Below are 20,625 nucleotides of genomic sequence, written 5' to 3' on the forward strand. Positions count from 1 at the left end.
AACAGCATACATTTCCTAGTAAATGTGTTTTTACATTATGGAAAATACTAAGATTAGCGATCAGAACTTCCCCCACCTTTGCAACGAGTTGCCTGAGATTGTACTACGTACTAGGACTACTTGTATTAGCTCACGCTAGTGGCCACTGATACTTTTATAGTTTACTATATTCGGCATGAAACTCTCTGATTCCTATCTTTGAGTTTCTTATTTGGTTTTAAAGCAATGTGGGATTTAATATCCCCTTAATTTGAATAATGTTTATATCGCGAAATGAAGCCTATTGGCTCTTTATATTTAAATAAGTCTTTATACATATTAATTAACAAGTATTAGAGACATAAATTGAATAATAAACAAATATTGACAATAAAAATGCTTTATTTATCTTGGGCTTGTAGATGCTAAGTGAGGCGAGAAGGAAAAGGATTAGTATAGGGAAGCCTAATGAGAGTGACGTGTGACAATAAATTGAGTAGGTGATAAAGAATGAATGCATATAGGCCAATGAAAGCTTTGACACCAAACGAAAAGATGTAAACTGAGGTTCGACTGTACTTAATAAATACATTCTGATACTTGAATTCGAATTAATACTTTTGAAATTAAAAAAAAAAAAAAAAACCTCTAATGATTTTTCATTTTCTAAAGACAATGGAAGAGCTTGTTTATTATTATTATTAAGGCCTCCATGGAGTCAAAAGATTCATCGTGGGAGGTCCTTCCTAAGAAACAAAGTCTATCAAGACTCATCGAGGGGACCTCCCCTCGATGAAATGGGAAGTACATTTTATTTTATTTTATTCTAAATCAATTGCTCTACTGAATGGCAACCATCATTCATCCACTTTCTGTTGGTCCTGTTTAAACCCGTTTTTCTTCTTCTTTTATTTCGCTTACCTCTGTCCTCTGGAAGAGACTTCCACATGAAGTATTCCTGAACAACTATAACTTGCAACTCTTCAAGAAAAATGTCAATGAACATCTCAATCCTCACCTTCACCCCACACATGGCACTGATGTGCTTACAGATTCTTCAACTTCTCATGTATGCAATATTTTACCGACACACACACAAAGAATCAAATTTTAAAGGTGAATTACTGATTCAGAGAAACAATTTCGTACTGAGTAATCAAACAAAAGATAATTTTAAAAAATAACACTAAATAAGAGATACATAAAAGAACAGTTAATGACTCAGTACATTTTTCACAATGATATTCTAATATGTACACTTAAATCTGCTGAGTGTAAGTAAATGCAAAATCCTTAGATAAGCAAGGAGCCATGTGTCTGTATTATTAGTTGCTGTGATAACTGTCAGCAGTATGAAAACAGTATTTTTTTTTTTAATCTAAAAATTTTATTCACACTACAGATAAAGAAAAATTATACTGATATATCACTGAGGTATGTATGTGTATAATTTATCTTGTCAGTATAATTTTTTTGGAAGTAGTATAAAAGAATCCAATGACAAAGCAATTTTCATAAATACTGAAAGAACAATTCATCTTCCATCAGTTTTAATTTTTTACCATTAGTCTCTTTATATAATGATATCGTTGATGGTGTATGCTTTCCATCATTTACACTTTTAATATACCCACTCTTTTTAAATGGCTTCTTCTTAAGAATTAATGAAGAAATATCATTTTCTTTGCTTAAGGAATTAAAGTGGTAGCTTCTTTTTTGCTGTGAATTCTTGAAGAAAACTATAAAGTAAAATAATTAAAAAAAAACTTAATTCTGTAAAATAAATGAGTGTAGAAGATAAAAAATATTATATCATAATAAAATTTTTATCCATTGTTTAACTTAGATATTGGATATATCATTTCTCATATATAATATATATATATATATATATATATATATATATATTTTTGTCCAAGTATTCACTTAAAATTCTGAACTCAAAATGGAGATAAGGGGTGCTTAAGGGTCAAAGCTGTATAACTGAGAAGAGACCTCCACATAGCCTTTTAGGAATGCGGAGAACCAACCAGGGCTTCTGACCTAATGTCCAATCCTCACCTTCTCGTGGTGCACCCTGTTTGGTATCTGCTTGGATACTGAACGGACGAGGATGGGCTAGCTATTTGGGATTTAGCCGACCAAATTGTATTCTTATTGGTTAAACCAAAATAAAAAATGATGGTACAACATGACAAAATTTCATTCCGGCTGGGGCGTCGCCCGGTTAAACAAGGCCCCGTTATTTTCGCCAGGGACCCAGGGCGAACAGCGAAAAGTTAGCTACTGGAACAAATCTGAAAACAAACCCCAACTCAACATTACCAGAGTTAAAGATTGGTACTATCAACGTAAGAAGCATGAATGGCAAAGAAATGGAGCTAGCTGAGGAATTAGATAAGTACCAGATCGACATAATAGGGGTGACTGAAACAAAAAAGACCAAAACTGGTGAGATCTTTCTGAGCAATAAATACAAAATGTTATATTCAGGCAATGACAATCAAGGAAAAGAAGGAGTAGCCATAGTATTCAACACAAAATACGAGGCTAATCTTCTTGAATGACAGTCAGTCTCAAGTAGAGTAATGACTTCTTGAATGACAGTCAGTCTCAAGTAGAGTAATGTGGGCAAATATGAGAATGGCGAACTGGACAATGAGACTTATTTGTGCCTATGGTTCCACAGAAGGTTCTACTAAGATAGAAGTGGACGAATTTTTTGAGGCTTTAGAAAAAGCAACTGACACAATGAAAAAGGAAAAGTTGGTCCTTGTTGGGGATCTAAATAGCAGAGTAGACATACAAAAATATTTTGGGAAAATTTGGAGAAAAGAGCAAAGCTAATAATAATGGCAAATATCTGTTGGATTTCTGCTCAGGATATGGACTGGTTATTACTAACACCATGTTCCAACATAAAAATGTGCACAAATTCACATGGAGAGAAGAGGCTAGGAATAAGAAAAGTCTCATTGACTATGTTATTGTTGATAGCAATGTTTTCTCCCTGGTGCAGGACACCAGAGTGTACAGAGGATTTGAAATTGGAAGTGATCACTATTTAGTCTTGAGCAGGATAAAATCGAATTTCATATTGAAAATAATAACGTGTAAGAAAGTTTTCAAGTGAATAAAAGTTGAGCAGCTCTCAGATGTGAACTGTAGACTAAAATACAAAAAGATTATTGAAGAAAAAATGAAAGAGTTTGAGAACAGGAACCAAACCTTGGAGATTCAGTGGCAAGCCTTCAAGAAAACATTGATTGATTCAGCAAGAGAGGCGTGTGGTGAGGTTGTCTGCAAGGATAGAAAAATCAGAACTCCCTGGTGGACACAGGAAGTTAAAGAGGCAGTGAAGGAAAAGAAGAAAGCATATCAAAAGTTCCTGGCAAATAAGTCAGCTTGTGCTCTTAGAGACAAATGCAGAAATACTAAACACTGTGTAAAACTAGCTAAACAAACGTCATGGGAGGACTTTGGCAAGAATATAGAAAATAAATATCAAGAAGGTGGCAAAATATTTTGGCGGTTGTTGAAGAAGCTTAGGAATGGAGGAAAGAGTGCTGTAAAAGGAGTTAGAGATGATAAAGGTGACATGAAAACTGGAATAAAAGATATCCTTGAAGTATGGAGTAATTACTTTGAAAAACTGCTAAATGAAACAAGCAGTGATGATAGCACAGTGGTAAAAAACACTGACCAGGCATGCAGGCAGGAATACATATCCATACTTGAGGTAAAAAAAGCCATCAAAGGCTTGAAATGTAGAAAGGCAGCAGGAGTAGATGATATTCGACCAGAAATGCTGAAGTATGGTGGTATAAGAGTCTTACAGTGGCTGCACTGCATAGTTCAGAAAGCCTGGACAGAGGGACGAATTCCCGATGATTGGAGTAGAGCTCTCATAGTACCCATATATAAAAAGGGAAATAAAACTGAATGTGAGAATTACAGAGGTATTTCCCTACAGAGTGTTCCTGGCAAAATCTATGCAAGTATACTTGAGAAACGGTTGAGAAGAATTGTGGAAGAAAAGCTTGGTGAAGAACAAGCTGGATTCAGGCCAAACAGAGGCTGTCAGGATCAGATCTTCACTTTACGACAAATAGTCGAGAAAGCATGGGAATATAACAAAGATCTGTATTTAAGCTTTGTTGATTTGGAAAAGGCATATGATAAGGTGCCAAGAGAGAAGCTATTCAATACGCTGCAGTTATATGGTGTCAATGGGGCATTATATCAAGCAATACTTAGTCTTTATTTGAGTTGTAATTCAGCAGTTAGAATTGAAGGAAGTACAGGAAGATGGTTTAATGTTAAATCTGGTGTGAGACAAGGATGTACATTATCCCCTCTGTTATTCATTATCTATATGGATCACATTATGAAGGAAAGTGGTATTACACATGATATCAAAATTGGAGATGTTAATGTCAGCTCTTTGCTTTATGCGGATGATGTTATACTTCTAAATAAATCCGCTACAAGTCTGCAAGATTCTCTGACTAAATTGAATAGCTGTTGTAATAGATATGGTATGAAGGTCAGCAATAAAAAGACAAAGACAATGAAAATAGGCAGAATCATTGAAAATGTCAACTGTGTTGTGAATGGAGAACCTGTGGAACAAGTAAAATATTTCAGCTACTTAGGCACGATTTTTACTGAAGATGGTAAATTAAATATAGAAATAGACAAAAGAATCAGTAAAGCTGGTATGGTGGGAAGTCAATTGAATAAATTCATATGGAATAAGAGAGAAATTAGCTGTATACAAGACAGTGTTCAAACCAGTTTTAACTTATGGATCTGAGAGCTGGGTCAGAAGTAAAACACTTGACCAAAGACTAGAGACCGCAGATATGAGAGTCTTGAGAAAGATTATAGGCGTGAACAGATGGCATCAATGGCAATATCATGTTAAAAATGAAGATATTAGGAAAGAACTTGACATTGTCTGCATCCAGGAATGCGTTAGCAGAGCTAATCTCAGGTAGTATGGTCACCTAAACAGAATGGGCAAGGAAAGATTAGCAAAACAAGTGTTCTCTGCCAGGTTGGCAGCAAAACGACCCATAGGAAGACCAAGGTATAGGTGGATTGATAGGGTACAAAGTGCCTTAGACGATAGAAATATAAGATCTGATAATGTTGGAGTCTTGACAAGTAACAGACTGATTTGGAAGAAAATTGTAGATAGGAAGTTAGTAAAGATATAATTTTTTCATGTAGTACTATCATATCCTGTACACCCCTTGTGGGTACATGGCAGGAATTTGATGATGATGATGAAATGGAGATAATTACTATTCAAATATGAAGAAATATCATTTGCTTTGCTTAAGGAATTAAGGTGGTAGCTTCTTTTCTGCTGTAAATTCTTGAAGAAAACTATAAAGTAAATTAATTAAAAAAAACTTAATTCTGTAAAATAAATGGGTGTAGAAGATAAAAAATATTGTATCATAATAAAATTTTTATCCATTGTTTAACTTAGATTTCTCATATATAGTATATGTATATATATATATTTTTGTCCAAGTATTCACTTAAAATTCTGAACTCAAAATGGAGATAATTACTATTCATACATTGGGAACTCTATTGCTTTAGACATCTAATAAGTACTTTAGTTGATAAAGGAAATAAACTGACATTTATAGTGGCCAGGTTTTGTAAACTACTCTATTGATAAATGGGATTATTCTCATTCCACAAGATGTTGGAGGCTTAATGGATTTTTTACAACACTCAAAAAGAATTAAAACAGAATTTAATACTTCTTATATTTTGTCCTAGTTACTAGGACATCTACGGGGATTACAAAAACAATTAATGTAACATGCACACAAATATCATACAATACTAAGTCCAACCACGTGGGTGACACTAAAGTCCTATCTAGGTGGAGCGCCCTCTAAGGGTGGTAGTAGGTGGCCTGGAATGTAAGGTGGGACCTCTGGTGATAAGTGTTTCCCAAATCTTCGGAAGCTTAATTTTGCATTAAGGTTGCATAAGGTTGCATTAAGCTTCCGAAGATTTGGGAAACACTCATCACCAGAGGTCCCACCTTACATTCCAGGCCACCTACTACCGCCCTTAGAGGGTGCTCGACCTAGATAGGACTTTAGTGTCACCCACGTGGTTGGGCTTAGTATTGTATGATATTTGTGTGCATGTTACATTAATTGTTTTTGTAATCCCCGTAGATGTCCTAGTAACTAGGACAAAATATAAGAAGTATTAAATTCTATTTTAATTCTTTTTGAGTGTTGTAAAAAATCCATTAAGCCTCCAACATGATGTCCTCACAGCACTTAAGCCTCTACACACGAAGTCATTCCACAAGAGTTAAAGTGTACAGCAATTGCAGTGGTAAACTTATGAGTAAATTCTTTATCTTCTTGACCTGCAAGAAGTCACAACACAGCCTACCACTCTCCAAGCACAAAAAAAAAAAAAAAAAAAAAAAAAAAAAAAAAAAAAAAAAAAAAAAAGAGAGCAAGATATTTTTATTAATTTTATATATATATTTATTTATATTTTTATTTTATTTTTACATAGTCCAGAAACCCTGCTCTAAAGACCAACTTTTTCAGGCCTCCAACAAGTGGGGTGGTGGTTTCACAACAGGGGATTAAATTCATCTCCCATTTAAAGACAATAACAAATATTCATGCCTGTGGTGGGATTCAAACCTACAGCCAGTTGGTTCGAGAGTGGGTACATTAACCACCAGGCCTTTTACTCACTACTTCCTTTTATAACTTCCAGGGATGGCACCTTGTCGATGTTCCTTCTCCTCATTTTACCATTAGAAAAATCTCCTCAGTGTTAATAAAATAATAACTTCTCAACAGCTTATATGTCTGAATCATAGTCTTCTAATCACCAAACTCTGCAGTCTTCATGACTTCAGACTATCCTCATAATCAACATTGTAGAGTACTGATATCATTTTTGCTATTTATCTATCTCTGTATCTTCTCCAAGGTTGCTTAACCACCTAACCAGCCAAGATGTATATATACATCCAGGTTACCATGAATGCAAAGTGCATATTAAAATTGTAATACCACTGATATTACATTGAAATATTTGATGGATACGAAGTGTAGAGGAGTGATGTATTTTATCCATATTGACAGTGACGTGGTTAATCCCCTTCAAATTCTAGTTACTAGATCTGAGCACAGAATTCCAGAGTCTGATCAAAGTTTTATACAATGGGACCACCACACTTATCTCTCGTGGTCAATGTTCTCAAGATTGCAGCAATTCTCAGAATTTGTCTATACAATCTTTGCAATATGCCGTCTGAACTTCATGACTTATTTTTCACGGTATTAATAACACCACACAATTTTATCAAAGAAATGTTTTATTAACGCTTATATTTCACTGATTTTCAACTCAGCATCATCAGAGCACAACACACTTGTACACGCGACAGTGAGTGAGTGAAACAATATAATTGCAAAAGACAAAAGATCTAAAGTCCTATTTTTGGCACCCTCTAAGTAGGAGTTTTTCTTAGGATAACAGTCTCCCAAATTTTTGGCAAATTAATGCAACCATATTTGTTAAGGTTGGGAGAATTCTTCAAGGCCATTGCTGACTCAAAAATAATCTTTCAGATCTAACGACTTCAAAATGGACTGTCTTACATCTCCGAAGTTGCAGCAAAAAAAAAAAAAAAAAAAAAAAAAAGAATTCACAAAAGTAAAAAGCAGACACCTAAAGAAATATGAACTCCTACAACAGCGCCAACATATGAAGGCCCGACCGCAACTTCGACGAGACCATGTGGTTGTAAACCTATCGTCGGAAACACTCACTGAAGAAGCCAATAATGCTCTCAGTCTAGGGCATAACTTTGCCGTCACACCCAAACAAATTCCTTAACTAGAAATTATGATGAAAGTAGAACGGGGTATCCATGATCTTCTGCCGGCAATGGCCAATAACGTGCGACTAGATATAGCAAGCATTCTAAACAACACTAAGCCTCCAAAAAGCAATATGCTATGTAAGCAAATAACTGCCCTAAAATGGTTATATAATAATAAAAATATTATTATTACAAAAGCCGATAAAGGAAATGCAAAGGTTATCACAAATCAAGAAGAAAAATGCAAGATCTCCTAATTGGCAGTTCCACGTATCAAATTATACGTTGAGACCCTACAATGTCTCAAAAGAAAAAAGTCCGAAAATTACTGAAAAAAGTAACACCATGGCCCAAAGAAATCATCAGGAAAATAAAACCAATTCATGTTAAACCACCCCGTATTTATGGATTACCCCTATGCCCCATAGTCGATAGCATAGATGGTCCCACTTATAAACTGGCCCGGCATTTAGCCAAGTCTCTGGTAATTATCCCTTAGTAACAGCATAAATTCCATTCCCTTCCTTCGTGTCCTCCTCTTCTTCTTCTTCCAATCTATGTTCCCATAGTTGAAATCTCCCATAATATTTACCTGCCCTCTACTCATTGAGTTTATTTGCTAATGCATACTATCCTCATCATCCTTTCCATCCCCTGGTCTACAGAAGCATCCAACTGTATATTTTGTTCTACTGGCATCTATCTCACACCAGATGGTCTTTCTCAAATATACTATTTTCACTGCTTGCAGTTAAAATTCTGCTATCTTTGGTTGCAGTTTATTAGCTATTGACAATAACACTCCTCTCCCCATTTCTTTGCTCTCCATCTGAACATACTATACCCTTCACATTCTATCCCACAAACTATATCACCTTCTGTCAGCCATGTCTCACTAATGCCAATAACCTTTGGCCAGGATGAAAAACCAATGCTAAAACCCCCCAACGTACACTAATGCTCCTGGCATTAGTGTACATAAAGTGCAAAAGTCCCTTAGGTTCATGCTATCTTGACACTTCATACTAACTATCCCATTCTGGTTTGTTAGCATTGGTACAAACTTAAACATTTTATGTGCATTCTTACACTGAATTGACATTGCATACTCACTCAACAGCTTCCTTCCTAAAAGCTCTAATTTGCCTGATTTTGCCTATCCCCTTTCACTTTATTCAGCAACACTTTTTCTAGACTCTGAACACCAAATCTATTCAAATACAAAAACCATACTCACTCTTTTCTTTTGCTACTTCCAGTAATTCTTTCATGTCCTTCCTCAGGCTGCTTTTCTCCTTTCAAATCATTTGTTCCAGCCAAAACAATGAATTCTTTCACTTTACCCTTTTGCACTCTAATAACCTAGCTAACATCATTAATTTCAGGTAGTTAACCCAGTTTTACTGATACTAACAATCTCCAGAGAGACTGAGTCAATCAATGCCACAAACTCGTTTTCTTTATTTCTAAGGCTCCTAGCATTTGTACACAGAAAACCCAGTGCACTGGCAGTATTGTTATAGTTACTCCCCTCATACTTCACCAGGCTCTGTAATATAGCATACAGACTCTCATTTCTTAAGCTAATATCCTCACACGAGGCCATCTCTGCTATATTCCACTCTTGCAATTCTAGTTTCCTTGCCATGACATACCTTCCCAGAAAACAACAGTCTTTCCAAATGCTTGCACCCTTCTGCATTCAAATGTAATCCATCTCTTGCATACAGTTGTCTTCTATCTTCAAATGTACTTCTCACATCCACATATTCTAGAACTCTCTTCCTACACATCCTCACTATCATCTCATTCCTCTACATTTTCACCCGCCTTCATTGCCACTCTTTACTGTTCCACTAGGCAAACACTCCTCTGGCAGCACTTTACTCTGCACACTCCAAATCATCGAATCTCTATACATGACACTCCGAACAGATTCTCACACATCTTTTTTCACTAGCATTCCTGACTCATCCTGATTCCAATCTCTCTCTCTGTTTTCTTCCCCTTTCCCTTCTCCTCCTCTGTCTGTCCATCCCTTGCTTCCATCCTCTCTTGACTTTTTACAATTTCCTCTCTTGCAATCTCTCCCATCCTCTCACTCTCTGACCTTTCTTTCCAAGCCACCTCTCCAGCCTCCTAATATCACCATTCACCCTCCTCAATTCAGTCTTCATTCATTTCATCCATCCCCTTTCTCAGAAGTTTTGTTTCTCTCTCTACACATCCTACTTTCAACTGACATCTGCATGCACGCACACACACACACACGCGCACTTATGGCCATCAGATAAACCATTTCCCTCTGCCCAACTTTCACATTCTCTCCATCCTTCAACACACTACTGGTATACACAAACTGAATTTCACCCATTTTTGAAGCACTATCTCAACTGCTGCTAAATCCCGAAATTGAGATACTTGACTCCTAATGCCTCCCGCTGCCTATATTTCATGTGCACATACACGTTCCCATCATGCCACATTTTTAAACAATGGGATACATAAATGCTGCATGTGTAACAAGCTACAAAATTTGATAGGGATTTTAATGCAACTAAATATAGGGTTTTAAAATTTGGGATCCATATACATACATGCTGCATGTGTAACAAGCTACAAAATCAATTATGCTATGAATAACACAGTCTTTAAATGGCATCAGGTCAGGTGATGTGTTAGAGGTGGAGGCTGCCATGTTGAATACTGATTGATAGAATTGGATACAATACTGAGACAATAAAATCCCAACAAAAGACTGTACAATCATACAAAAATTATCAATTTCAATAGCCCAACTTTAAAAGTCAGTATTGGTAATGAAATAAACACAATAATATCCTTCCTTACTACTAATACTTATCTTTTTTTTTTTTTTTTTTTTAACGGTTCACATCACCAAATGGTTTCAATATGTAAAATGAGTGAAAACGATAACACAAGATATGCTAAGACTGAAGAGCTAACGAAGAGAAGAATAGCTTGGTTTCAAATTAGAAGATTGCATGTTTGAGTTAAATTCTACTTGCAGTTTAATTTTCTTCAGTAATAAGTTGGTCAAGTATCTCTCCCTTCCCCCATTTTTTTAAGGTTTTCCCTTGAGTCTTTGGGCTCCCTGGATTAGCCTGCACAAGAATAATAAGTAAAGCAGACCTAGTTCTCTGTATAATTATTATTAACACTAGATCCCCATGGACTCAAAAAGTCACTGCAGGAGATCCCCTTGTCATGTACACAGCTCTAACCATGCCTTAAATGCATTCAAATTCCCTGGACACAACACACTCTCAAGTAATATATTCCATTTATTCCCAACTCTCCATGCAAAAAATCTGCTTCACTTTTGATACAGCTTCCAGGGATGACCTCTTGTTCAAACCCATCTCCCACCATTTTATGAAAAAACTCTTCAATGTTAATCTTATAACAACCCCTTACCAATAAATAATTATAAATAATAAATTACATGATGACCACAGTAATTAACTTTAATGAAATGAAAGTATAGATGTTTCATACTGAAAATAACAGTACATCATCAGTGTGCAGAAACAAACAATCAAAGGAATCGGATTACAAAGTACATGCAGCAGTCGGGTGGTTTGCCAAATAAAATTATTGCCACGTGCTAGAAATAAGACTTAATAAATAATATTATTAAACAACCATTTTTTGATGGCGACATAAGATAAGAAATTTAATAAGTTAAGAAAAGTTAATTACTGTGGTCATCATGTAATTTATTATTTATAATCATGCCACAGTACCTTTAAAGATTAGACTAAACCCCTTACCAAATTGTAAGAACTAGAAACAACATCATCCAGAAATTATGTGGCACTTCTTGGGGGTGCAGCAGCAACCACATTAAAAACATCCTCACTCGGATTGGTTTTTTCGGTGACAGAGTACTGCGCTCCTGTTTGGCTCACCAGCTGCCACACCAAACTAACTGACTGCCAGCTTAACACCACAATGCGACTTATCACTGGAACCATAAAAACAACTCCTATTTATTGGCTCCCAATGCTGAGTAACATAATACCACCAAACCTATGAAGAGATGATGCTCTGCTACGTGAATATGATAAAATACTCAGAAATACTGAATTGCCTATACACAATGACACAATAACAGACTGAAATCAAAAAATCCCCCTCTCTGTGAAGCTAAACACCTGAGAACGACCAACTACAATACCAAAGAACAATGGAAACGAACGTGGAGCATAAATACCAATGCTCAACTCCACACTTGGTTTGATAGGCATTGTCTCAACATCCCGGATGCCTAAGACCAACACCAGTCAACAAGCTATATCCCTTAGCAGGCATAGTGCCACCAGGCATAAGACGTTAAGTGGCCAGTGAGATGGAGAAAAAAAAGCAGATGACGGACGAAAGACATCCAATGTATGGCCATATCATCACGGCTTCTCGACTCAAATCGAGGCATAGTTTTATGCAAAGAACTAAACCATTGATCCATAAACCTGAGGAGCGACACCTTGTTCTATGGAGGGAATCGGTTCAACTTCAAGAAGCCCCCATAATTAAGGAAGAGTTAACCAAGGGATATCACCTATCCTGTAGCACCTGGAGGACTCTGAACTGTCTTAGAGTGGGAGTGTCCAGATGCAAAAGTAACCTGATGAATTGGGGTTATGCAGATGATGACAGCGGTGACTGCGAAGACATCCAAACTGACTAACATCTTTTATGTTGCCCAGATCTAATTGATGTGTGCTCCATGGATGACATTCCAACGAGGCGATACAAGCCACTGTTCTTGCATGGAGAGGATATGATCGGTGTTCCGGACTCGGAAAGTAAAGTAAGTAACATCCAGGGTATGGAACTGAGCCGAAAGACATGGATAACACTGAACAGGATTCGCACCGGACATGGAAGATGTGCAAGCTCTCTGTACAACTGGGGCAAAATTCCCTCACCGGAATGTGACTGCGGGCACCTCAAACCACCACATCTCTACTGAGTGCAGTCTTCGTGCATACACAGGCCAGAGAAACGACTTTCTGGAGGTGACACCGCCTGTTATAGACTGGATCAGATAACTTGATCTTAACCTATAAGTGTTTTGTTTGTTGAAAATATAAGTGTCTTTGTTTTATTCTAATTGTTTTGTCACTTACTTTCTATATATTTATTTTGACTTATGTACCTTTATAACTGCATGTAGATTGCCATATGCTAAATAAATAAAATAACCAAATTGTACATCTCTATCATATCACTCCTGTTCCTCCTATCCACTAGACTCTGCAAATTGCATCTTCTCAACTTTTCTTCATATTCAATCTTCCAGAGATCAGAAACTACCTTAGTCACTCACCTCTGGACCATCTCTAATATCTCTTCTTTTGAAAACCAGGTGACCAAATCTGTGCACAGTAGTCCATATGTAGCCTAATCAAGGTCACATATAATGGAACCAGAATCTCCCTACTTTTGTTTGTTCTGTTTTTAATTCTACTTGCACTTTTTTCCAACACTTTCTTATTTTACAGAAGACCTATCCACATGGGTAGATATATACACAAACATTATCATTATACCTCTCTCCTACCAAAAATACAGTACCATAAAAATCATTAACTGAGTCTCCAGCTTCTGTTCCTACCAGGCTTCCCCCACAACTGAACTCTCCTTTATTTGCAATACACTGAATGCATTTGGAGTATAACATCCAAAAAGACAGCTGAGATGGGTATCCAGGACTGGAATGAAAGAGCTCAAGACAGAATGGAAGAAGCTGGTGCATGCAGCAGAGAATCTTAGATGGTCAAAAGTTTGAAAAGTTGTATATTTACTTCTGCTTTATTTATATTTTGCTTTGTTTTTTAAGAATTTTTTTCTATTCACTGATGAGTATGCACTTTTTATATAGTAAATATGTAAATAAATAATTTCCTATCATTATCAGAATTATCTGCTCTTTTTGTGAATTCTACATTTATTACCTAAACTTTTCATTATAAGTTTCTTTCTTTTTGTCAGTGGCTTTTCTGTCTTATCAAAAATAGACATCTTGTATGCTAGTATTTTGTTGGCAATCCACTTCTTACAATACAAAGGATTCATTTTTATTCAAGAATAGATGAATTTTTACTCACTATGTCTATTCTTTCTGAAGACTAGAATGAAAATGTTACTATGGTGTTAAAAACATCCCATCTTCAACAGACACTATAATGCAGAAGTCAGAAAAACAAGTAATTTTTATTGTATCAATAAATACAGTGGAGAGACATCTCCAGTCTGTGTACTGCATTTAGCAACAGAACGTGTAATTAGAAACAACTAGATTAAAATGATCTTACATAATGAAAAACACCCCCCCCCTCCCACATATACAATGCTGCATACACACAAGCAAAAGTTGTAGCAGCAAACAACTAAGTATATTTGTCCTAATGTCCATGATATTATTATGGAATTAAAGGGAGATATTCAGTTCTTTGCAGATGATGTGAAGCTTGGAAAGACTGTGCTCATGTTTTGGCTCTTTAAGAGGATTTCAATAAGCTTGAAAGATGGACAAATGGATGGGGATTTTAATGCAACTTAATGTAAGGTTTTAAAATTTGGGATCCATCCCACAGAAGTGATGCTTCATACTCACTTGGAGTTATACTGGAAGAAGCAAAAGAAGCAAGGGATCTTAGAGTAACTGTAGATAGAAAGTTGAAGTTCAGAAGATATATTGCAAAGGTTGTGAAGATATCTGAGAATTGATGCAATACTGAGAAGTACAATGACCACAACAGATAAGAGGGTGGTTGTCCCATTGTATAAAGCTTTAATCAGATCACATCTGGATTTCTATGATCAGATCTGGTCATCGGGGTTTGAAGTGGATGGTGAAATTTAATAAATAATTATTTTTTTAAATTTTTTATAAGAAACCAGAATTATAAAATGGCACTAATAACAAAAATGATATTAGTACTGTACAATTTTGATTGTGAGGATAGACTGATGAGATTTTTTAAACTGTAGAATGAGGGGAAGGACCATCCATGGAAGATGCAAAAGGAAATAGTGAGAAAAAGGGTAAGAAGTAAGTTTTCTGCATAGGAGCACAAAACTGATTACTTGAGAGGGTGGTGAAAGTGTAAATGGTGGATGAGTTTAAGGTGTGGTGTGATAGACTTTGTATTGACTAGTGTTGACTTCCCATAATCAGCATTGTGACTTCTTGGTGGTCAAGAAAATAAATGTGTTCTTTTAGAGAAACTTGTCATAGTCATATTACTTGTATACATGACAAAACAAGGCATAGGAATAAGTATTTATTTGATTAGAAGGTTAAATATTTTGGTCTGAAACTTACAGACCATTTCCAGTGGCAGTAACAATTGATTACAAGGTAGAATGCAAACAATGGATTGATTTGAAACAGAAAGAGCCGCACAATGTTATACTTACAACAGTGTAATGTTATTATAACTGAGGAAAAGATTAATCATAACTAAAAATAAAAAAATAAAATAAATAAATACATAATAATAATGTGTTACTCTAATCGAACTTTCCCATATTTTTGATAAAGATAAGCAGTCATTTCGATTCAAGTTCAGGCAGTGAAGGAAGGCTTCAGCACTCTCTTTAAATGCTCAAATTTGTACTGACAACAATGTGATGTTTTTCAGACCAAAGAAATTTGGTCTGAATCAAACAAATAGTATTACCTATACCTTGTGTTTTCATGTAAATAAGTAAAGAAAATAAATAATTTTCAGTTGCCCAAAATACCTGTTTATAATGCAGTTCATTGGCAAATGAACTATGTGAAGCAAATTTTCTAAAACAAATAAAGATGTACACACACACTTGAAATCAGTTTGAACTACATTTGTGATTTTCAATATATGATTAAAATAGTTCACAAATGCTGTTTGCAAATGAAATGGCACTAAAGCAAAGAAAGGAAATGGTGTCCCAAATAGCAGTATTTGTTTCAAGAATTTAACCAAAGGGAATTCGTCCAGTGTAAAGTCTGTGGAATGTATGCTTTGCCGAGAGTGGCTGGAATTTGGTTTGAGAGCAATAGTAGTGGGAAAGTGTGCCGAAAGTGTCATGAAAGCAAGGATGTGAAGTGAGTTTCAGGTTGTGAGATTGTTGTGGTGGATGAAAGTCAGAATGCAATAGAAAATTGTGAATGTGTGATAGAAAATTGTGATGTAACACCAGATAGCATAGAGAGCAAGTTTAACAGTGATACAGTTGATGGTGAAAGTAAAAGTACAGGGCGAGAGAATAGTTTGACTGATAAAATAAATGAAGAGTTAGCTGCAATGAGGGAGATAGCTCGGTTGCACGGAGTGATACATTGGGCGAAGCTGCAGCTGGAGCAATTCCAAAAATGTCCACCAAGTGAATAAGCCAAAAAAAAGATGCAAGTGCGTGATAAGATAAATGAGAACATGATCGGCAGTGAAAGAAAAATTAAGGAGTGAGTGTTATATGGTGATTTAGTAGTAAAAGGTGTAATAGTTGAGAGTTTGACAAAATCTTGCTTTCTGGGAGTGAAAATTAATAATGTGAGGCTATTAGAGCACAGAAGCATAAGGCATAAGGTGAAAGAAATTATAGCAGTGGCTGGAACAAATGATTTAAAAGGTGAAAAACTTGCTATGAGAGAGGACTTGAAAGAATTACTAGCGGTAGCAAAAGAAAAGAGTGAGAGAGTTAAGATAGTTAGTCTGTTGCAGCGGTATGACAGAGTAGAGTTGAGAAAGAGAGCCATAATTGCGAATGACTATGCGTAGGTTATGCAGGAGGAGCGGTGTGGAGTTTGTGGAGGGAGTTTGATGGGCAAAAGGACTTATACAAGAAGGATGGTTTGCATCTGAATAGATTTGGTGTTTGGTGACTAGAAAAATTGTTGCTGAATGAAGTGAAAGTGGATGTGCAGAATCAGGGAAACTAGAGCTTTTAGGGAAGGTGGAGATTCTGTTAAGTGGACATGCAGACATCAGTGAAGCAATTGAGTGTAAGAATATAATATATGTATAATATGCGTATAATATGTATAATATGCCTGAGTTAAGACAAAAGATAACAAACAAAAATGGGATAGTTAGTATAGGTGTCAAAATAGGGTTGGCGGTAGGAGACTTCTGCACTTTATGTACACTAATGCCAGGAGTATTCGGAATAAGGAGGAATTTTTGGCCTTGGTTAGTTTTTCCTGGCCACAGGTTATGGGCATTAGCGAGACACGCTAACAGAAGATGATATAGTTAGTGGGATAGAATGTGAGTTGTATAGTGTATTCAGGAAAGACAGAGAGAAAAGAATGGGGGGAGGAGTGTTATTGATGATGGCTGATGAACTGCAGCCAAAGAGAATAGAAGTTCAATTTCAGGATAGTGAAAATAACACATTTGAAGCTATCTGGTGTGAAATTGTAGTCAGCAGAACAAAATTTACAGTTGGGTGCTACTATAGACCAGGCGATATAATAGATGATGGAGACAATATGCATAGACTCAATGATTGGAGGACAGGTAATTATCATGGAGGATTTCAACTATAATAACATTGATTGGAGGGAGGAGAGGACAAATGGGAGGAAGGAAATGAATTTTATGCAGTTACTAAGGGATAATAAGGTCTTTCGATTAAGACAGGGTATATGTGGAATTACCATGCTGGAAAGTATGACAAGCTTAGGAGATTGCTTGGATCAGTGCCATGGCATGTAAAACTGCAAGGGCTGGATGTCGATAGAGCATGGGAAGTGGTCAAGGAGCATGCTGATTGTATACCTAGGATCTGAATCGTAAAACAAGTAGGGGTTAAATGGATGAATAACACCATTAAGCTTGAGCTGCAAAAAAAGAAACAACTGTGGAGGGAATTTAAAGAGAAAGGTGATCTGCAGACACAAGAAAGGTATAAAGCGCAGGCCAGAAGAGTAACGAGTGTGATAAAAAAAGCAAAAGTGGATTATGAAAGCTAAAGAGAATCCCAAACAGTTCTTTCAATATGCTGCAAGCAAAAAAAACTGTACACAGCAGAATGATTTTAAGGAATGACGATGGTAAGGAGGTCACTGAATCAGTCGTTATAGTGGAATTACTGAGTGAGCACTTTGCAAGAGTATATCATCCAGGTGGTGACATTGAAAAAATGAAGGAACCATTAGTTTATACGGGAATTGTGATGAATGAAGTGGAGGTGAATAGTCTATTACAGAACCTTAATGTGAATACATCTGTGGGATTGGATGGTATACCAGCACTGGTCTTACGTGAAGCGGCTAAAGAATTATCATTGCCCTTGACCATGTTGTTTAATCTGAGTCTCGGGTCTGGTTTAGTCCCGAAGGTGTGGAAAGAGGGGAAAATAGTTCCATTGCATAAAGGAGGATCCAGGACTACTGTTGCAAATTACAGACCGATCAGCATATCAGGAGTCGTTGTCAAGGTCTTAGAGAAAGTAGTCAAGGGAAAAATACAGGAATGGATTGTTGATAATGAGATACTGTACGGAGGACAGCATGGCTTTGTGAAGGGTAGATCATGCCTCAGTAACTTGCTGAAGTTTTATAACACAGTGAGGGCTGAACTGGATAAGGGTAATGGGTTTACAGTGATACTGCTGGACCTGGCTAAGGCATTTGACAGGATACCATATGGAATTCCAATCCGTAAACTACAACATATGGGAATGGATATAGGGTTGGTGAAATGGATAGGTGGGTGGTTGATGGAGAGATATCAGAGAGTAGTTTATTCAGGAGTAGAGTCCAAAAGAGGGCCTGTGACTAGTAGCGTGCCACAGGGCTCTGTTCTTGGACCACTGCTGTTTAATTTGTTCATTAACGATATAGGAAAGGATCTAAGAGGAACAGTTCATTTGTTCGCTGATGATTCAAAGTTGGGTAGGGCAATAGTGAATGCAGAAGATGTCAAAATCTTGCAGGACGACTTGGATAGATTGGAGTTCTGGGATAAGGAAAATGGATGTCAATTTAATGTGACAAAATGTAAGGTTATGCACTTTGGGGTGAAAAGATTAGCAGCAATACACCACAGTGGAACTGTACTCCAGGAGATTGATGAGGCCAGGGACTTGGGAGTGTTGGTGGATAGGAAGATGAAGTTTAGGGGGACCATTGCAAAAGTGGCTAAATCAGCTCATCAACTCACTTGGTTGTTGAAAAATACTTTGACGAGCAGAGACAAACAAGTTATTGTACCTCTGTACTGAGCCTTGATAAGACCTCATCTCGACTACCGTGCCCAGATTTGGTCACCTAGGTTTCTTCTTGATGGGGAGGAGGTGGAGAGGATCCAGAGGCGAGTGACCAAGATGATAGCAGGTCTATGGAATGAACCTTATGAGAACAGGTTGAAGATTTGTGGGTTGCAGAAATTAGTCAATAGGTGGAAAAGGCTAGATATGATTGAGACATTCAAATTGCTAAAGGGTTTCTAAAGGATTAATTCAGAGGATATTTCTGAGGTCAGGACTGGTGGTGGGAGAACTAGGGGTCACCTATGGAAGCTGGGCAAGAGCGTGGTTAGCAAGGGTGTTAGAGCTGGGTTCTTTACTTTTAGAGTGGTAAATGAGTGGGATAAGCTGCTGGAGTCTGTTGTGGGTGCTATGACGGTGAGTGAGTTCAAGGCAAGGTATGATAGATACTGTAAGAATGTCATATAGTTGTGTGGACATGATGTTTAGGGCCTTCCTCGATAAGTCTAAGGACTCACTGGAATCGCCCATAATAATAATAACTATCTGAGACAGCATGTAATGCAATATACTAGGGGTTCGAGAGGGCTTGACGTAGTAATTGCATCTGAGAAATTAACTATTATGAATATGACCATATTGCCACCAATTGGTGAGAGTGATCATAAGGTCTTGACCTGGGAAGTGGCAAAATGTGTGGAATTTTCAATTAAGACAGGGTACATGTAGAATTACCAGGCTGGTAAGTATGACGAGCTTAGGAGATTGCTTTGATCAGTGCATTGGCATGTTAAACTGCAAGAGCTGGATGTTGATAGTGCATGGGAAGTGGTTAAGGAGTGTTTGAGGGAAGTAATGGCTGACTGTATACCTAGAGTCCGGAGAGTAAATCAAGTGGGAGTTAAATGGATGAATAACGCCATTAAGCTTGAGCTGCAAAAATAAGAAACAATTATGGATAAAATTTAAGGAGAAAGGTGACTTGCAGGCACACGAACAGCACGAAGCACAGGCCAGAAGGGTAACTAGTGTGGTAAGAAAAGCTAAAGCAGATTATGAAAGTAAATTAGCAATGCAAGCTAAAGTGAATCCCAAACAGTTCTTTCGATATGCTGCAAGTAAAAGAAAAAATGTATACGGCAAAATGATTCTAAGGAATGCCAATGGCAGGGAGGTAACTGAATCAGGTGAAATAGTAGAATTACTAAGCGAACACTCTGCAAGAGTATATGATCCAGGCTGTGATATTATAGGAATGAGAGAATGAATGGCTGATACAGGAATTGAAGTGAATGAAATGGAGGTGAATAGCATATTACAGAACCTTAATGTAAATAACATCTGTGGGATTGGATGGTATACCAGCTCGAGTCTTATGTGAAGCGACAAAGGAATTGTCAGTTCCTTTGACCATATTGTTTAATTTAAGTCTAAGTTCTGGGTTAGTCCTGAGGGGGTGGAAAAAGTGGAAAACAATTCCATTGCATAAAGGAGGTTCCAAGACTGCTGTTGCAAATTACCGACCG

At 36.8% G+C, this 20,625-nt stretch overlaps 1 protein-coding gene across 2 annotated transcripts in view; it reads right to left on the reverse strand.

Annotated features, from left to right (window-relative positions):
- Positions 1 to 1,349: 1,349 nt before the first annotated feature.
- LOC150092487 (leucine-rich repeat-containing protein 42-like) overlaps positions 1,350 to 20,625 on the reverse strand; it is a 141,081-nt gene continuing 121,805 nt past the window's right edge. For both annotated transcript variants that reach the window (XM_090414440.1, XM_090414439.1), the window contains exon 7: positions 1,350 to 1,718. In XM_090414440.1, coding sequence (XP_090270566.1) covers positions 1,492 to 1,718 — 227 coding nt within the window. In that variant the 3' untranslated portion in view covers positions 1,350 to 1,491. The remainder of the gene's footprint in view (positions 1,719 to 20,625) is intronic.

The sequence above is a fragment of the Typopeltis vanoorti genome, chromosome 25 (genome assembly GCF_054136105.1).
Source record: "Typopeltis vanoorti isolate ZY-2024b chromosome 25, IOZ_Tvanoo_1.0, whole genome shotgun sequence".
Lineage (NCBI taxonomy): Eukaryota > Metazoa > Arthropoda > Arachnida > Uropygi > Thelyphonidae > Typopeltis > Typopeltis vanoorti.